General features: G+C 44.8%; 1 protein-coding gene across 16 annotated transcripts in view; it reads right to left on the bottom strand.

Annotated features, from left to right (window-relative positions):
- LRRFIP1 (LRR binding FLII interacting protein 1) overlaps window positions 1-19,899 on the bottom strand; it is a 64,581-nt gene extending 44,682 nt beyond the window's left edge. For 7 of the 16 annotated variants that reach the window (XM_065750886.1, XM_065750888.1, XM_065750887.1 and 4 more), the window contains exon 1: window positions 19,710-19,890. In XM_065750886.1, coding sequence (XP_065606958.1) covers window positions 19,710-19,799 — 90 coding nt within the window. In that variant the 5' untranslated portion in view covers window positions 19,800-19,890. Of the gene's footprint in view, window positions 1-19,709 lie in introns of all 16 variants that reach the window. The other 9 variants (XM_065750879.1, XM_065750884.1, XM_065750881.1 and 6 more) reach the window with 3 other exon arrangements.
- Window positions 19,900-20,355: the final 456 nt, after the last annotated feature.

The raw sequence follows: 20,355 nt of genomic DNA, 5'->3' as shown, positions 1-20,355 counted from the left end.
GATTTTACTCAATGAATAAATGCACGGCCACACCAAGTAAGAGACCGAGCAGCTTCCAACGCCAGCACATATTTAACACCATCTTTAAATGGAGAAGTGCTTCAGTTTCTTGCCTAAAGGGATTACATGTCCCCCTGGAGGAAAACAAATGCAAGAGGTGATATTTTGACATCTTCACACAACACATTACACAAACTTCTTGCCATCAGAGTGGATGAGAAACTCCAGGAAGAGCTTAATCTAAGTCCTCTGTATTTATTGGGTACACAGGAGAGCACGCTGGAAGCAAGCACAGCTCTTTTTTGGAATTTAGTTTTCAGGAACAATGTGCATAACATAGCAGCTCTCCGCAGACGAGAGCAACAGCCTGTGAGCTGCAACTCTGAAGTGCTGACTGCAGGACAGGAGATATGAGGGACAGTAACACGGTCACCGGATCAGGTACTTGCCAAGTCTGCAAGAGAGAAACGTTACGACACAGCCTAGCATCCACTTTCATAAGGAAACAAGTTGTACTACACACTAATGGCACAGATTTGCAAGTTCCTGAACATAAGTAGGAAGAAAATGGTTTTGTGTTTTAAAGGCACCACCCAGATTTAATCCTCTTGAAATAAAAGGACGCTCTAATTCTCGGATGTATGCAGTGAGGCAAGTCTGAAGGTCAGCATCCCATCCAGCAGGTCAGAGGAGTACTGGTAATGAATTGCTCCACGCAGGAAGGCCAAGAGTGAATTTCTAGCTTGTTCAGTCTGTCCTGAAACCCACAAGAGGGAGTAACAGTCAAACAAAGCACATGTTTTGGGTTACCAAAGAGGCAGTACTTACTGGATGCTTCAAGTTTATGGTAAGTTTCCACGTTTTCCTCCCACAGAAACATAAACCCTAACTTCATGCTGCCTATGGTCTACGTTTGGTGCCTCCACCCTCGGCTTCCTGAATGCCTTCCTGAAGACCTCCAGCCAAACCTATGCGTTATTTCTTTAAATACCAGCCACCCGAAAGGCACCAGGTATTCAGAGGTATTCAAGAGCTTCTTCCACTCAGCACTTTACCGCAGCAAGAATAAAACAGAGCATTAAGAGGTTTAAAGTGTTCATAACATTTCTTGCAGGCTGCCAGAGCTGCCTGCCAAGCTTGTTTTTAAGTGAAAGAGCTGGAGTAAAAACGACAGCAGAGCACTCTGGTGACAGGTACACTGCTTTAAGTGGGAGCACCTCAGAGCTCGGAGGAGAAGTGGAAAACTGCACTAAATGCTTCTGCAGAGGCAGAGCCTCCTGCAGCATTTTGCCTCCTGCCTCTCAGCCCAGCTCCAGCCTGGTTGCCAGCTCTTCTTGCAGGGAGAGAAGCCTTGGTGCTCTTACAGATAGACCCCAGGCATGGTCATCACTCCAACACTGTGAGCCCTGATGGCCTCTCACGTCTCCTTGGCTTTGTAATGCAGCTGCTGCGTACAGATGCACAGCCACAGACACATAGAAAACATCTGGTTTTAGAGGCACATCTGAGCATGCTAGCTTTGCCTGCTGTCACTCACCCACTGTTAGGAGAGCATTTTGAACACAGTTATGCAAAATCTGCAGATACCGCCTGAATGTGTGGCATAGCATTCATCAGGGAATGGAAGTGGGTAAATATATCGCACAGCTTGGATGCTCTCCATGCACAAGCAACTGAGAAAGCCTATTTTCACCTCGCAAAAGCATTTAACACTCCTTCATGCCTAGCCAATGGTGAGGAACAGGCTTGGGAGCTATTTATACTCAGAGATAAAGGTGCCAAAAATGGTTTAAAAAAAAAAAAGTATTGAGGTCATCAAGCCTCAGTCTGTCTAGGAGATGCACTGCTCCAAGCCATGCAGCCTGTCCTTCATATAGCTCCTAGCAAAGGAGGAGCAGAAAGAAGTAAACCAGAAAAGGAAGGCATGCTTTCACTGTACAGCACTTTTAAAGATGTGAACACAGAAGCTGGACACACTGAGTATTTGGCCACCGTGTGAATGCGTTCGGCTTATCCACTTTTTAACAGCAGCTTTAAGGCTTCTTGTAATAAAACCACACGGAGCAGCTTGATTTTACACCGTTACACTATTTACAGCCTCCTCACAAGAGGTTAGCAGTATCACAAAGACCACATGCTCATACAGAAGAAAAGAATTATTCACAACTCAACAGAGCTTTTGAAATGCTGACAGTGAGGGTTATCTGCAAACAACCTGAGTGTTGGGAGGACACTCCTCTGACTCGGACAAAACCCACAGGCAGCAAAATCACCACAAGTCTGTAGTACCAAGACTGGAAAAGCCACCTGAGTGTATAACCTGCTTGTGCAAATCCAGTTCAGCGCTCATAGCCTTGCTTTTCCCAGCCTTGCTAATTCTCTTCCAATGGGAGAAGTGCTGTCACAAGTGCAGCTGCGTGCCAGAAGCAAGCACGATGAACAGTCAAGGTTCTGACAAATATGCCATTATAACCACTGTGCTGCAAACAGAGTGCTCAGATTCTCACGTGGCTTAAAGAGCATCTATCAGATCACTGCCATATGCCACAGTACACCTGCAGAGACACTAGAGCTGGCTGCTACACTCGGTGGATAAGGCTGCCTACCCAAAGTACAACTCTGAGGGCTGGGAGGGAAGGATGCTCCCCTCCCTGATGTTTCCAAACAGCAGCTTGGAGGCACAGTGGTTTCTGTGGGGGACATTCACAGCACATCGATCTGCAGGAAATGACTTTGGGCTGCATCCCTGTCCGTTTACTATGCAGCAGCTTCTTCCCAGGGCATCTGGCAGCCAGCCCAGCAGCACGCAGCACTGCTGTCCCACTTCCAGGCAAAAGCCAGAGTCACACAGAGCATTGGGTAGGACACAAGAGCTGAATCCAACACACCCTGCATTGATGGCTGACTTTCCCCAACCAGATACAGAAGCCTCCCGAGCTTATCACAGGGGTGTTTGCTTTGCAGGTGTATCACGTTCAAGGTTTACTTGGGAGGTGCCACTTCTTACTGCCAGCTACCTGAATGTCCACTGCAAAGGATGCTATGCACACATTAAGAGCATACTGAGATGATGCTTCCAAGTCTGCTTCTCCCATGGCCACTCTGAAGCAGAAATTATTCTTCGTGACTTGGCCTCCTCTGACAGGACCGTTTCCTCACTAAAAGCACAGGGAAGTTAATTAATTTTAAGAGATCAATACGGAATTACCCTTGGTTTGCTTGCCAGGCTCAAGTTTAACACCTGCAGAGATCAAACAGCCAGATTAAGTGTAACGGAATATCACTAGGCACAAAAGTGAAGAAATTAAAGCATATGCAAACTATTTAACATCTTCCCCTTCTTAGGTAGCTTTTGTTAGCCCTGAAGTTTTAAAGAAGTATGCTGCCCACAGACAGAGGCAGCTGCAGAAGCCAAAATGGTGAAAGCTGCAACTTCTGTAAGAGGGATTTGCACATTTCTCCTGCATTTCCCTTTCAGCAGGAGCCCAACTTACAAAGAGCACAGGCTGCACAACTAGTAACAAGAACATTCCCTGGATTGTACCAAACGTGGTGGTACCTGGCAGAAAGGAAAGAAATGAAATTCAGTGCTGTTATAAAATTTAAGACCTCATCTACTTGTGAGGCTAATGAGGAACAAACAAATTTCAGTGCTGACCTATCGTTCTAAGATTAGCTTCGTTCAATGCATTTACTACTAGCAAATGCCATTCAAATGACACAAAAGTCAAAACAGGGCTCTAGAAAGCCGTGCATGTTTCCCACAGCATACATCATCCTCCAAAACTAGATTCCTTCACGTGCAGAAGGTATGGATCCTCTTTGGTTACATACTACTGGGGTTTTTTATGGGCTCTTACATGTTGCCATAGCATAAGCAGTCCCCAACCTCATGATACGAAGCACAAACTGTAGCCCAGCTGAATCCACCAGGACTGCCCACAGCCTTGAAAATAAACAATACAAAGCCCTGATAAGCGTAGCTCAAATATTATATTCCTGATCCTAAAGAAGCATCTGAACTGACAGTATGCAGCTGTATTTTCTTCTAATGCACAAGCTGTACACCCTTAGTCAAGAAGGGATTTCTACGGATCTGACCCTCCAGATTTTATTTCCACTTCACCAGTAGCCATAAAAACACTCGCACTGCATTGTGTGTCTGTGACACAGTGGATTTCTAACCCAGTTAATCCAGTCAAAACCCCTTTCTTCTCACCCCACTTGTTCAGCATTCATTTTTTTGAAGTCTGCTTACATACCTGTGTGGAGTATTTAATATTCTGAACAGAAGAACAGGCTCACAAAAGCAATTAGCAATGTTAAAATAAGTCTCTCACCTACACTGCCTAGGCAGAATATGGGATCTGTAACTGCGAGCAGCAGCGTAAGTCCTACAAAGCAAAATCCATACAGGCTAAATTTGTTGTGAACGCTACATTTCACCTGAAAGAGTGGTTTTATTCTAAACGTCACAGCTGGAAGCCATGAAAGCATTTATGCTGTCAATGCCTCTCAGAAGCACAGCATTGCTTCTGTTAGAAAAAAGAGCACCCGCCTAAACGTCACTTCCTTTGCACTTCCACACCAGGCTAAACTGGACCTGGAAGCGTTTTTCAAGTCATTTCCTTGAGTCCTTCTGTACACAGGCTCTCCAGCACCAGAGGCCTTAGCCACGTTAGCTGGAGCTGACTCCAGACACATGCAGACCCATGGGAAGCCAGCTCCAGCAGTTATCCTCAGCTCCTCCTCAATGCTTGCCCTTTCAGGGCCAACTGCAACACACTCTGCTCAACTACCACGGTCCTAGCAGGAGGTGGAATAGGAAGCTCACATCTATCCAGCTCAGAAATTAGCTTATCATCTGAATAACTTACTTAAAAACTGACAGATGAATTACATCTTGAAAGATGGGAGCTCCTAGTGTTAAAAGACTCAAAGTACACCATAAGCAAAAATGTTGAAGCCATAACCACAGAAAACCACAGGCAAGAAGTTGAAGCTAGAGTTTTCACTGCTGACAAAGGAAAGCATGAAGACACTAGTTCATTAATCCCTAAAACAAGAATAATTGCTACCCTCGTGTAATCACAACAGAGCTAAAGGCAGAATAATTTCAGGAGCAACAACACAAGTGTTTCTATAGCATAGACAAAGGAATCTCAGACTTAGCCCAACACATCGACTGTAGTTTTTCCGTGGTTAAAAGGCTATGGCTGAGCATCCTGTACATTGACAAAAATGAGAACGAGTCAGCCAGATTTAACCCTCAACTAAATTGAGTGATGCCTAAGGAATAAGACCAACGCAGCTTCACTGTCAAGGATTTTAGCAGCAGCTTCTTAATTATGTCAGTCAGAAGTGAAATACTCCCCTTACCTACACAGGCTGTGTGAGTGGGTGGCAATTTCTCATTACCAGAAAAAGTGCTAGCAAACATCCTCGTCACAAATCTGCCAGGCATTGTTCTAACAGAAGCAAGAGCATCACAACAGGCCACAACCTCGAAATCCACACCAAAAAAAAATCACTGTGTGGAGAGAACGCGTGTTCCTCCCACCACAACACCCCTATCAGCTCCAGGAAACTATCCCAAGGTTGTCAGCCACCTTTATTTTCTGCATCTGTTCTACCCCAAGCATTCATGCAGGCATCTAACTGCAACAGCATCAGATCTGATAGCTGGAAATGAGAGCTCACAGACCCCAACTCACGGTTGTTTAAGGCATTAGCTCACTTCTACGGTATTATTTTAAGTTAACACAAGTACTCAGATGACTAATTTATGCATTTAGACAGCTGTAGATGAGTTCAAGCATTCTCTGTTTCAAAGCTGAAATCCAAGGTGAAACAAGTGGAACGTACAGAGTAAAGACCACATGAAGTTCACTAATTTGGCATTCACTTTCAGTTGAAAAAAAACTGTCAGCTGCTGGAAGCACAAACTGTCAAACATTTTCCCTGAAATCCCACTTGGTGATGGTCATCTCAGTGCATGTGCCAGCACTGCCTTTCTCATTTCCAGTAATCTGCCCAAAATCTGGATGTCTGGGTTCTCAGAATCCTTACTAATTTAAGTGGTTCCAACCGAGTGTCTAAAACTGAGTAATTATTCTAAATTCTAATGCGGTAGTAAGAGGAAAGCTATTTTTCCATGTGCTCAGATATTTATACAGCCTTATTTTTGGTATGGCAGGCTGTTTAAGGATTTATATTGAACCTATGGCAGAGGAAAAGGAAAATATGTTGCACCATACATTCCCACTAAGCCAACTATGGCTTTGGATGCCATACCTGATACACCTAAACTGAGGCCGAAGCAATTCTACCTGAATAAGCTACACTAAAACAAAAAAAGCATCATTTCTGTCTTACTATGCCCAATCAAGAAGTGAATGTTCTTCTTATTTTCTGTTCAGATTAAGAGAAGTGCTCTGACTTTTGTTGGAAACTACATCAAAACAAACCCACACTATGTTCCTTTAGTCACGTTTCCTTAGTCCTCTCCTTTAAGTTCTCACTATTGAGATCCTCCACCAGTACGCTATCTGAATAAGACTTCATTTTCCAGAGGAAGTACTCAATAGCAGATGATAAATCACCATTACTGTGCCTTCTGGAAAAAAAAACACAAATAAATAAGGATTAAATGTGAAATAAATTTAAGACAAACACTTCATTTTGGTATTCAGCCTTAATCTCTGTATGGGGACTGCTGAATCACGGCCTGAACCACTGATTGATCAGGTGAGGTGAGCACTGAGTCAGCCATGGGAGCACAGGTGAAGGCAATGCACCTGTGCGACCAGAAGGGGTGCAGTCTGCCTCCACCTCTCCCAGACCCCATTTAAGGGCTCACCACCACTGGGGAAGGATCTCTTGTTGGAGACTGCTCCTTTGGAGCTTCCTACAGCAAGCCTAGGACACAGGCAAACATTTCCCTTTATTTTGCCTGTCTCTTTCCATCGTGATAATCTTCCTAATTATCCCATATGTACAATATCATGAATACAGTGCTATTTGGCATTATCCATTCTGTTGACCAAACAATCTGCAACCCGACAGAGTAAATCCTAGCATCTAAACTACACCATTTAGAAAGCAGGCTGCTTTCTATTATGGCCTACACCACATACAGATGGAGTTGATTAAAATAAGCAGTGTGGCAAAAAGCAAACCGCTCACATGATAGCAGTGGGCTGCAGCTGTTGACCATCAGCCATCTCCACATAGCTCTCCTAACTACAGCATGTAACACAACCCTTCCTTATTTGTCCACCTTGGAGCAGGGGGAGCATCTGCAGGAAACACTTTCACCCTTCCTTTCCAACAGGGAGAGGGTAAATAGAGCACGTCAGATTCAAGATGAGGCAAGTAACTTGTCTTTGTGACCTCAATATTTCAAGGAGTTAGATCCTAGTGTTGACCAGAGCTCTTATGAAGTCTTTAATGGAGCCTCCTCATTTGCCCACATCTCCAAAAGACAATGCAACATATTCACTGGGAGAAGGCGTGGGGGAAAAAGTGAAAGTTCACTTTAATTTTAGAAAATGATTTCCACTTCCCTTCCATGAATCACAAGGAGCCTTGCCAAAGATGTGGGATCTTAAAGCCCCTTCCTTTTGTCAAGCACACAAAGTCTTTGCTTTCACCAAGGGAAAAGCTGCTTTTGACACAAAGCCATAAAACATTTAGTGCCGAAAAGCCAAACACCATCACAAAAAGCAGCTTTGTATTAAGCACTTGACATGCTACGAAGTGACAGTTTGACACAGATTGGAAGAGTTTCTCTGAATATTGTTTTTGACACTCCAGAAATCCAACAACATTTACATATGTACACACAGCCTGTTTACTGCTATGAAAGTAGTCAATACAGTGATTAATTTTAAGGCACTAGGTATGGAAAGAGTATTACTTCCTTACATTAAAAGTATCAGTAAGACTTTACCTGAAAGCTGCCACTTTCTCTGTGAGGTTTTGTTCTTATCTACAGTTCTGTTGGAGCCCATCATTCCTCACCAGCACAGCAACTTCATCTTTACTTCTCCAACGTGTAATTTCCCTAAATTATAATGTGAAGAGTATTTATAAGGCTATTAACACTAATTATAAGAGTCAGTGAGGTCTTAAGTGTTAATTACCATACAAATCAAAGCTCTGAGCAATTTTTTTCTCTTCTAAAAGAAAAAAAAAGAATCGATTTCACCATCTATCATACAGAATCGCTGGGGGCAGGGCAGCTACTTCACCCAACACAATGAGCACTTGAAAAGGAGGGTGAGCATCTCTGCAGGCAACCTCTGGCACTCAAATCTTTATCTGCCCCACTGTCCCAGCAAATCCTGAAAGTCACTTGGAGATAAAGCTTTCGCTTCATCAAAGGTCAGAAAAAAAAATGATTTCTCTGGGGCAATGAGAATTTCTGGCTTTTTAGCTAAATAACTCCTCTTTTCCAGTTGCAGTGCATCTCTTTCAAGAGCAGCAGAGGTGACACCTGAATGCCTGCAAGCAGCATGGCTCTACAGAGACCAACGTAAAGTGAAAAGCAGATGCTGCTGCATTTGGTGAGGAGATACATGGAGACTCAAAGTTGCGAAGGAGGGAAGTCACAGATTGCCAACTGCTAGCACAGAGGATGTTTCACTTCTAGGTTTTAGGCGCAGATTTACTGCTTCAACATGACCAAGGTGTGAAGCAACAAGCACAAAGAGTCCCCCCTCTTTTAGGCCCATGAGGTGTCTTCAGCTCTCAACTTTTCATAAAGCTCTTAGAGGCTACTGTTAAACAGCTACAGCCCAAACCTTCTACAACTACATCAAGAGAGGAGTCAGGGTGCCAAAAGTCCTGGATGCGAGGAAGCAACTCTGGTCCAAATGCAGTGATAAAAGGTGCACTACATAACAGCTCTGGCTGCTGTTATAAACATTATCTTGGCTTGCCCTGTCTACTCTCTCAGCTCATTCATGAACTCATCAGTTCTGCTGATTCTCTGCTCTGAGATAAATATTTAAATCATATGATTTGAACTTGCCAAACTTTTTTTTTTTTCCTGGGAGGGGGAGAAGGGGAGGGATACAACTTCTCAAAACAGGTACTAGAAATTATATACGTCAGATGAGCAGAAAACCTGCCGAGCAGCAAAGCTTGTTTTCTCTAGATTTTATTAATTAATCACTACTGCTTCTGAACACGTACCCTGACCTCTAGAAACATCATAATACAATAACCACCATACGAGGGAGCTGGTATTACAGTAAGAAGGTCTGGTACTGGTTTTGCTAAATTTGGGCTGAGGTTTGTAAAGTGCTATTCTGATATGGCTGAACACTAGCAGAACTGATGCTGCTCTTAAAGCACTTATGCAAACTGTTTTATTTGGAAATGCATTTGAATCTCGTCAGCTATTCTGTCACAGTTAGGGTATTCAGGATTCCATCCCGTGTAATGGCTTTCTAACAGATTTCAGATGCCAGAAGACCAATGCTAGATTAAAGCCATCCTGACAAAGATACAGGAGAAGGGCTGGATGCATCAAGGTAAACCTTCTAGTCAATTCACCTCAACAGTGACCCTTCCACCTTTGCTTGTTATCTTGCTAAATCCAGGTAGGAAAGGGCAGGTGATCTTGTAAAGGCCCTTCTCCAGATCCACTCTGCTGGGACCTACCCCGCTCTGAATAACAACAGGTGGTCTTATTTCTCTCTCTGAAGGGTTAACTTCAGCATTTGACAAAGCATGAGTCAGCTACAGCAGGGGAAGAACAGAGCTGTTATGGCAGGAAGCTCATTCCCAAGAGCTAAACCACAGGCACAGGCCCTGCAGTTCCGCACACCCTTGAAAGAGGGAAAGCAACAAGGCAGGATTTAAGGAATGGGGGAAAGAGATGATATACAATTACTGGGCTATGAAGTTTTTAAGGCAGGCGTATCCTTTTCTCCTCCCTCTCTACATCACCATCTTATTTTTTGCTCCTTACAAAAAAGCACAGACCTTCCCACGGAACTCTGCCAGGTTCACTCTGTTCTCGGTTTGAGTCAGCGTTCAAGTGAGGAAAGTTCACTCTCCATTTCCATTCCATCCTGACCCTTTCTCCTGGAATTTCCAACGCTGCTATGGTAGAAACAGACAACAGGACTTTTGGATTTGATGAGCTTAGAATATCCCACTAAGACAGCTGACACAGGAACACGGTGCATGAAAATGAAGCAGTTGCCCAGCACACTGATTATCTTCTAAAAGCAGCGATGCTAAAAAGCATTCAAGCAAAATAAATGCTGAGTGCTTTGACATCTAATTATTGAAGCATTCAATGGCATTGCCATGATTCTCTCCCATGCCCCTGAACTAGCCCGTTTCTAAAATAAGCACTGCTTGATGATCTAAAAAGCCTTCTAGGAAGCTATACTTTTTTTTTTTATCTTGTGGTTTCATATTTACATAGCATAATCTCACTGCATAAGCAACCAAACAGGATGAAGAGATAAAGCATCACAGTGTAACTTCAGTGCTGTGCTCAGACTCAACCTCCAGCTCACAGAGCTTTAAGAGAGACCTGTATAGTAAAAGCTTGATTTTATTATTATTTTTTTTAATTTAAAGTGTATGGCTGGCAGTGCTCAATACAACAATCTTCTGAGGCTCTCTGGCTCCCAGACAGCTTGAGAAAGCCATGAGGAAGTTCTGAAGGCAGTGTTGTATTGGTAGAGTTGTGCATGCCAGCCATGGCAGTGGCTCCTGAACAAATTGCCTTCAAGGCCCAAAGCATTGCAGCACCTCATCAATGAATCCTCACTGGAGAGTGAGGAACGTGCACAAGGAATTGCTTCTGCTCTTCAGAGATGAAAAGGATGAATGCAGCAGAGTTTAGACCAGCAGCTGATGAGTAAGAGCACAGGAGTTGCCAACAGCCATTACTTCAGGGAATAAAACTATTTATTGCAGACTCCCACCCAGCCTCAGTATTTTAACGCATTATAAAAATAGATCTAGCTTAAGAACTATTGTGCAAGAAAAGTTACTTCCAATTAACATTTGAGAGAAGAATGTCAACAAGAACCTCTGCGTTATATAAAAACAAATCTCACTCTTGTACTCTCCACGGTGTTCCCTGTACAAGCAGGTAACTTTGCAGACATGGCAATACCACAGAACTTGAAATTAGATCCATTTATACAACGGTCCTGGTTTGGCAATACTCAATAATATTATATTTCATTACACCCAGCCTGCCTGCCTTCCTGCTGTACAGCTGAAGCAGCAGCTTGACACTCAAATAACTAATAAATATTGTATCGCTCACTTCTACGGTAAGCATAAGCATTTTGAAGCAATTCAGCCTAGGATCCTAGCTAACTGGACTGTCCTTATCTGTCACTCCACGCTTACCCTCCTCTTCCCAATAACCATCAATAGGCAAATCTGGTCTGATAACTGCTTACTGCATCTCCAATGGCACTCTGTCAAGCTTAGCATGTTAAAGAGTGGACTGGAAGAAGCACGTTGGTTCTACCTATGAACTGCCAGAGGGCAAACTGCAGGTTCTCTGTGCTCTGATGAAAGGGTCAGACTGCCCGAGCTGAAGGAAACGCCAGAACTGAGAGAATGCATGTCATTAAGCACTGACAACATCATCATCTACAGTGCCACACTCATACCCGGCCTCAAGCAAAAGACAAAACAGAATATCCTTTATATTTCAACATCCAACACTAGAGATGACTTCTAGAGTGCCTTTCCACAGGTAGAATGTTCTCATCCAACAGCAGAGCTAAGTTTAGCTCTTTAGACTGATTAGAGTAAGCAGAGCAATCTGGTAATAAAGAGACAGATTCACTGTGTTTACAATACATGGTGGGCCTACAGCGTAACGATCCCAAGGCACTTTTTCATTGCCTCTTTGCATACATTGGCTTTATATTGTTATTAATACACACACTTAGCACACACAAGAGAAATGCTGTAAAAATCATTAGTTGTTTTCATGCCCACTGCTACTTCATAGCTCTGCTAAGCCCTGAAACACTTGGGTTTTTATACCTACAAGGTACTCTTACCTGGTCAGCAGACAGGAATTACCCTCTCACATTTGCTATCGTTTCACAATCCATTTCCCCCGTGCCAAGAAAAATTCCCTTAGAGAGCTGGGGCCTCCAAGCTGACTTGTGGAAGTGAGACAGCGCTGAGCAACCCATCGGCTCAGATTAAAGCTGAAAAATCGCCGTCGTTGAAGGAATGATTGGACAGCTTTTGTGTGGGGGTGGGATAAGATTACTGTGTCCTAACTGAGTCTGAGCTAGCCTGGATTTACCTGAAGAGCCTGTGCCCTAACCATTACTAACCAACGTACTACCAGACCACAGACACAAAGCACTTGGAGAAGCACTCACTATCAGAGGAAACTACAACAAAAACCCAGCACGTTCAGGTTTGCTTGGCGTGCATCTCAGAAGCTGGCAGAGCTCTCAGAAGCATTGTAGATAAGGTTTTTATACCCATTCCCTGCATTCTCAGACCCACTGATCTTTCCTTTCTGAGCTTTGTGGATTGCTTCGTTAGACAGCAACCAGCCCAGGGTTACCAGATGCCTTTCTGCTGGAACAACGACTTCCAGGCTGAGTCTGACAGTATATACTTATTTCATCAGCGATATAAAAGCCTTTTCCCAGCACACAAAGAACCTTTCTTTGCTTGCTTTAGTTCACCAAATAAGGCTGTTATTTTTTCTCCAGGGTAATTAGACAAGAATGTACAAATATTACTAAAAACTCTGTGTAACCATTTAAAAACAGTGGCATATTCTACATATACCAACATTCTCCCTTATATCCGCATACAAGCTTACTGTTTCCCAGAGCCCCTGGATTCCTCCACAGTTCATGTAAAGGTTAGGTCACACCACTGCTTCAATGTACTCATTTCACATCGGGACAGATCTCAATTTCATATTTAATAGACAATGGAATAGCATGACCCTTGGGTAGCACAAGAATGTCCCAAAAGCCTACTTCAATTTTCAACAGATGTTGATTCAACATATTGGTCAACATAAATCCTCTTAGAGCTCAGCAACACATTCAGCAAGAAAATGGAGAGCAGCACACACACACATCTCATGTGGCAGGATGGACATTTAAATAGCACAGTGTCTGGGAAATGCACAGTTGCACAGCAAATTTAAACAGACTCATTTTCAAAAAGCACAGCAAGTGAGTTCTGGTTTCTTCCTCAAGTGAAAGGAGCTTCAAGCTTGCAAGCAGTTAGCAACAAGAAGTGATTACATGAGCACACACACACAAAAAGCAGTAAGCCATTATCTTTTAGTTGCCAGCAAAAGCAAAACTTATTTCATTTTTCCATGTTGCACGCAGGCTCCAGCGTAAAAAAAACACATCCACGCTTTCAAAGAGAATCTGAAGTCATGTGTTTTAAAAATGAAGGGGAAAATGTGAAGCAACAGGATTCTGACAGGAGCCTGGAGCCTGGGGACTTTTCCAATGTACACCAAGAGCCTTTCCCTACTCCCCTGTCATCCCGGTATGCCAGCTGATAAACTCTCCAAAATTAGAAGACCCAAGCGAGGATGTCTGAAATCCATCTGACCTGAGGGAGTAAGTTCAAAAACCTGACCCAGCTTCCAGCGTGCCAGATCCTCCTGCACTCTGTTTTCATCTACTGGAAGAGGCTGGCAAAAGCAGACAGAAGAGACAGACACATCTAAAGTTAGCGTTTCAGTGTGGGATTGAGGAAAGCATATTTTGAGACGTAGGAAGTACTCAAAAGAGGAAGGCAAAGGAAGAAAAAATAAATATTAGATTTAAATTAGACACTAGTAGAAGTCAGCGGTATGTAAAAGCAGAGGGACGCTATTTCTCGGAGCCCTGTGTCTGTGCAGAGGTCTGCATTCAAGGGCAGTTGTAGGATGCTGAGCTGTGAGGAATCACCAGTGAGGCCGTTCATGACAGATGCATTATCACTTAACTACAGGCAACATTAACAGACAAGTCCCTGACGAACTGAACACACAGGCTGCTCCTGTGGAAGCTACTTTCAGTAAGCTAGGAACACCCTCACACTCCTTTCTGGGAAAGATAAACCAGTGTGACACTAGTTACACTAAAAACTGCAAGCAGCGACGCTTATGGCAGGGTAAAACTCAGCTCCACAAACCTATTTTTGAGGAAGCCAGATGCAACTGGTGATCCTATCCCCTTCATTTCAATACAAGCTCTCCGCTCATTCACATTAAACATAAACCTTCTGACAGCTAAGGAGGAAGAAAATTGCCACCCTCAAGTTTTAACTGTTGTTTTTGCATTTCTTCACACGCCAACGATAACAAGCACTGCCCTGCCTAATCACCAGCTATCAAAAATAGGAACGCATACATGGCCATGCACCTGTCAATTTTGGTTTAGCAAAGGCTCTGATTTCTTGTACAGCAGCATATCATACAAAAAAATCTAAATATTTCCTCCAAGAGCACAGCTCTTGAGTTTGTGTGCCACAAACTCACCGAAGTTTATTTCTATCTATTCAGTGAAGCTTCCAAGTCGGAAGCAGTCACTCCATGCTTTCAGAGCTGTGCCAGTTAGGTGCAGTTATACCCAATCCCCCAAACATCCATCTCTCCATAACCCAGGAACAGCTATTCTAGTTTTGTAGTGATCCAGTTTTTACGGCTGACAATAAAACTCCATGTTTTTCAAAGGTTACGAAGGGAGCCTCTCTGCCCCAAGTCCACAGCCTTAAAATGGCAGTACATCCTACGTCAAATTCAATTACAGGAAAACGTGACACGGCTGAGGGGACTGAGGGAACACAGAGGACTGTAGGCTGAATGCTCCAGTGTGATTCAAATCTGTCTGATGGCACTGGTCCCTCACGATCTTCTCTTCCACACTGCAAGCACTGCATGGCAGGTAGTTCAGCTCCTTCTACAGTAATTAAAGCTTTCAAATCACCAACAGTGAAGCACAGCTTTATTTAGTGTTTATCATGCCACACCAAGCTTCAATTTCAACAGCTGAAGCTTTGAAAATCAGATCTTTGAGAGTTCTCTTGCACTTCTTACTACCTACCAACAGCACTGGTGGCTCTCCATCCTCAAAAGATCAAGGAGTTCCTGCAAGTGAGCACTACTGGCAAACGTGCTGCTCTAAGCAGCAGAGACCTGCACTTTGACAGCTCGCCTACAGCATCAAGAGTACATCCACCAGGAACTGGCCAATACTACCTTGCAAGGCTGTGGATCATGCTCACTCACAAGGATGCTCTCTAAAGAGCATCTTTGCTTGACATAATATTCTCATTTCAATGCACGCATCAGCTCTAGCTGAGAAATTTCTACAGCCTACTTTTTGTACCCCAACACAAACACAGCAAGGGAGAAGAGCTTCTTGGGAGACAATGGTTACAGACTTCTTTCTGTAACATGCACTTAAGCACTTCCCTCTTCTTTACTGTGTGAGGGATGCCCAAACATGAGCTATTTTTCACGAGGCCAGCTATTCACCCCTTATAGGTTCAGACCAGATTAACACCAGAAGCAGACAGAGCTCCCAGATGAAATGTGACTGCGACTGTGCCCACTTTCCCTTATCAGAAGGGAAAACCTCCCAAAGCAACCCCATGACTATCTGAAGTAGAATCTAGCTCACTGCAGTCCCCTTCCCTCTCCATTCCATTCCAACTGTCAACTTCTCCCCTCAAAAGTATTTTCACAGAAGTGAGACAACAGCTGATATTTCAGAGCTGCTATTTTAAGGTTTACCCATGAGTGTGTACATCTAGCTAGACAGATTCACTGCTCCTGGCAGCCTGCTGACTTGACAGGAGGGACACGTACCTTGTTTCACAAGCCTGAAATGCCATGTGGATTATGCTCCTTGCAACCAAATGATTAAAAAAAAAAAAAAAAAGCCCAGCAACAACAAAGTGTTAAAAGCACTGCAAGTGCACTAGAGCTCCAACTTTATACAGCAACTGGCCTGGAAAACATACCCTTCTAACTGAGGTAGTGATTTGTCTGACATACTGCAGATGAGCTCAGCATCTGGGCTCACAAAGAAAAAGGCTGGGCTTCCCATGTTGCTAATCCTAACAGCAGCCTCTTGCCTGACTGAAATAGGAATCACAGTTCCTAAACAGCTGTTTCCTCAGACAGTGAGAACAGCTGAAGAAGACTCAGGCCAGGCACGGACACAAAAGCAGACAAGCAATTACTGAACGTTGCAATAGTCAGACTGGGAGCTGGAAGGCAGGCTGCAATCACCCATTTAACTAAAATGAGACGCGCCCTAAGATATCTGCCTCACTTTTTAAGCCATCCAAAACCGTTCTTCCACATATTTCCTTTGGGAAGGTTGATAGGAAAAAGGCATTGGTTTTATTTAATGTTTATGGCTACATATCCAGTAAAAGGCACGTTCACTGAAGAGGAGCATAATCATGCTATAAAACAGCCCTAATTCTGGAACAGTTCTCTGTAGCCTATTGGCAAGCATTTCCTATGAAGGCTTCCATCCTTCCTATATTTAGGTCAGCTGGGCTCAGAATCAAGCCCTCCACAAGCATCCTTTGCCTTTATAATTTTCTATTTTAGACAGAGACCTACAGCCAGGCATGCTTTTTCAGACCATTTGCACCCATGGGATCATACATTTGCACTATTACAAAGGCACAAAAGTCACCCAGATACAAGCAAGTGGTGTTACATACAACAGACTGTTTCTAGTGGCTCCTCTTGGAATCTGGTTTCAAGAAGTCTTCATGCATCTCTTAAACACCAAATTCTGCTCTAAAAAGTCCTACCACTGCGCTAAGGAGGCATGCAGACCTTATACTGGCACTACACAGCACACCCTGATTCAAACACTCTGACCTGTACAGCAGTTCAAATAAAGTTTGCCTCATTTATGCTCCCATGTGTAAACGCCAGATCTGTTTGTTTCAACTTTGATGTCTACCAAACTGTTCTCACCTCTATCCACCACGCAGGTCAAGCTGTATAAGCCAGAGCTCCCCCCCAGATTATCACCTCAGTTCGAAAGGCAGACCTTTAAGTTCAGTGCACAATTACCACAGCTCCTCTTCACTAGCCCTGAAGCTCCAGTGTAGGCTTCTGAAGTTAGCTGGGGCCTTCCTACCTCACAGCAGAGCGGGCTGGTGACCTGCAGCTGCATGCTGAGCCATTTCTCATCAGCTACACTTTAAACAGAAAAAAAAGAGAGATGAAAAAAAATAAAGATCAAATGACGTTGATTTGAACTTTTCAAATGAATTGTCACTTAAGGAGTTCTGTAAGCTGTCTGAAGAAAGAGGAAGTTTCTAGTACAGAGACGACACAAGCCAGGAGCTTTTTCTCTAAGCAATATAACACACATCTGTATACAAGTTGCCCTGAGTGGTGGTGGAGTTTCCCTCTCTGGAGACGTTCAAGACCCACCTGGATGCCTACCTGTGCAACCTGGGCTAGGGAGCTGCTGTGGCAGAGAAGCTGGACTCAATGATCTCTAGAGGTCCCTTCCAACTCCTACAATTCTATGATTCCTAATAATAAGGAGAAACTTGCCCAAACCCTGTTTTCTTCGTTCAAGAAAACAAAAGAGAGTAGTTAACATTATCTAACAGAAGTATCTCATTTTGATAGATGGCAGTTCTCACTGTACTGGCAAAACTCTTTCTGGTCATGTAACACTTAACAGCTCTTGTAGCCCACAGAGGAAATTAGGAAAAGATACTCTCCTAGAAACCACGTCTCCAGTTACAATGTCAAACCCATCAAACCACAGCAAGAAAAAAAAAGCTGGAAACCACTCCCTGTCAGGTTTACAAACCCATGCTTAGCAGCCATCCCAAACTGTGCGTGCAGGGACAGATGACTGCACTGTGTGCGTACATAACTCTTGCTAGCTGTGCTGGCACAGCCCTCGAGGAATATCAAACTGCTGCATTTTGCAAACACTGCTGGCACGTACTCACAGAGAGGAATAAAAGAGCCCAAAAGTTTCCATTGACCTAAACACAGAATCATCTACTGGCGTCATAACAAGAGCCTGAAAGCGGAGAAGCCTATCACCGAACAGCTTTGCTCTCATCTGCAAAAGCTGACAACCAGGAAACATCACTTGAGCAATATAAGCTAGGTGTAGTAACAGAATGCAGAGTGGCAGCCATCCGTGACCGTTGAAAACTCAGAACACTGTGTTCTTGGTTTAACTACATCTACGTAACTGCCAGCCCTCTAATTACCCTGCCACAGCCAGATTTAGTAATACAGCACTGCTCTTCCCCAGTGGACAAGGTGATTTACAGTAACACTACTACAGGCCTAGGCAAGGTGATCAGCTACTCACAGCCAAGCTAGCTCAGGAACCACCCCAAACTTTTTAATCTTAATACTACTGCTGAAAGCCTGTCACTACAACATGCTTCACTCTTACAATTTCCTTCCGCTCGCTTACAGTTACTTCCTTTTAACACCGCTCCCACATCCTGCCCTTCCATCTGAGCACAGCAACATGACAACCTAGAGTACACTACAGTGTACAAGGTCCTGAGGCTTATGGCTAAGAAAGGCTGAAGGAAATCAACGAGTCAAAACCTATGCAAGAAAGAAGCTTTGCCTAAACACTGGCAAAAAAGGGCGGAAAAGCTGAAAACTCAGTAACTCCTGTGCCCTTCTTAACACAAGGGCTCAAAGCATCTTTATCAGGAGGAGATGCATCACAAGGGAGGATGCAGACAGGAATCCCTGCATGAAGAACAGGCAGTGAGACAACAAAACCATCGTAAGGGCATAAAGTCTAAGACAAGGAGTTAAAATAATATGGGAAAATGCTGAACCTTGAACTTTTCAGTCCATAGTTTTAGCACTCAAGGGAGAAGATAAAAGTCATGCTTGTGAAGGAGCCTTCCAATAAATGCAGTTGTGCCTTAGCAGATCCTCAGAGGAAACAAATAAACACCATCTAAGCTTCAAAGCTCTTTACCATACAGCAAAGAGCGGGAGGGAAACCTACAATAGAAAATGATAATCTAGGCCTCCTGCTACAGGTTTATGCTCAGCTTCAAGTGACAGAAGGACCACGACTATGGAATTTCAACCCTCATCCCAAAGTAATCCCTCGGATGTCATCATGACTCAAACTCCAGTCGTTCAGACTTGCTGTCCTGAACACGAGACATTCCTGTCCTTGTACCTCAAACTACCTCTGTAGGAACTTACCCACTCCCTGCAATGCCCAAAGAGCACACCTCCTTCCTTTCTAGCTGCGCGTTAGTAATTACACGACCCTGCTGAGCTTAAAGAAAGGAAACCAGAAGAGTTAGACCTCCATCAGAGCGATTTATCTCCTCAAGGTAATTCCTTCATTCAACCCGCCCCGAGGAGGGATCAGACGTGGGCAAAGGGTGCCCACCTTCAGCCAGCAGCACCCAGCTCGGACACAGCGAGGAGCTGAACCCTGAGCTGCTGACCAAAGCTTGCGCCCGCTTCACCAGCAAACCACAAGGGGAAGAAGGAGGAAAACCCACATCAACTCGGAACCACGCAGCCCCACGCAGCCCCACGCAGCCCGGCCTGCTGCTCGCCCGGCTCCCACTACGTCCGCTGCCCGGGGATGCGCATGCGCGCCGGCCGGGGAGCCCCGGGCGGGAGGAGGAGGGAGGCTGCGGGGTGTGGGGGGGTGCCTCCTCCGGCCGCTCACCTCACGGGCGATCTGGTTGAGCGCGTCGTCCTCCGCCGTCAGGCGTTCCCGGTTCGGCAGCCGCTTCCTGCAAGCCCCCTGCGTCCCCATGGCGGATGGATGGATGGATGGGATCCGGTCGCGCACGCCGCTCCGCGTTACCCCGAGCCTCACGGCTCCCGCCCGCCGTCTCAGCACCGAGGAGCGCAACCGTCACCGCCCCCGCCCCGCGCATGCGCCGCCGCCCCCAGCCCGTGTGGGGCAGGGAGGGGCGGTGAGCAGTGGGGTGGCCCCACAGTGCCCACTCAACGCGTCCGTCAGCGCCGCATTCGCAAGCAGGGATGCCCACCTCCTCCCGGGGCAGCCTGTGCCGGCGCCTCGCCGCTCTGTCTGAGCATAAATTGTTCCTAATATCCAACTTGCCCAGACTGGGGCTCGTGTCTTGATCCTCTGTGCCTCAAAGCAAAGAGATCAGGCTGTGGGTCACTGTGTGCCACAAACATAGGACAAGAGTGCCAGGACCCCAGCATCCAGCCTGCTGGTCCCCCTGACCCTGCCCGTGCCTTCAGCCATCCATTTTCATATCAACCATCAGTAGTCGTGATTAATTCCAGTCAACTGCTGGTGTCAAACACTTGGCCGCTTACCCCAGATGAAGATTAATTCG

Source organism: Cyrtonyx montezumae, unplaced genomic scaffold (assembly GCF_038088225.1).
Source record: "Cyrtonyx montezumae isolate F1298 unplaced genomic scaffold, pur_monq_1.0 scaffold_7, whole genome shotgun sequence".
In the NCBI taxonomy this organism is placed as follows: Eukaryota; Metazoa; Chordata; class Aves; order Galliformes; family Odontophoridae; genus Cyrtonyx; species Cyrtonyx montezumae.
The sequence above is the reverse complement of the archived record's forward strand: the minus strand, read 5'-3'. Positions and strand labels throughout refer to the sequence as shown.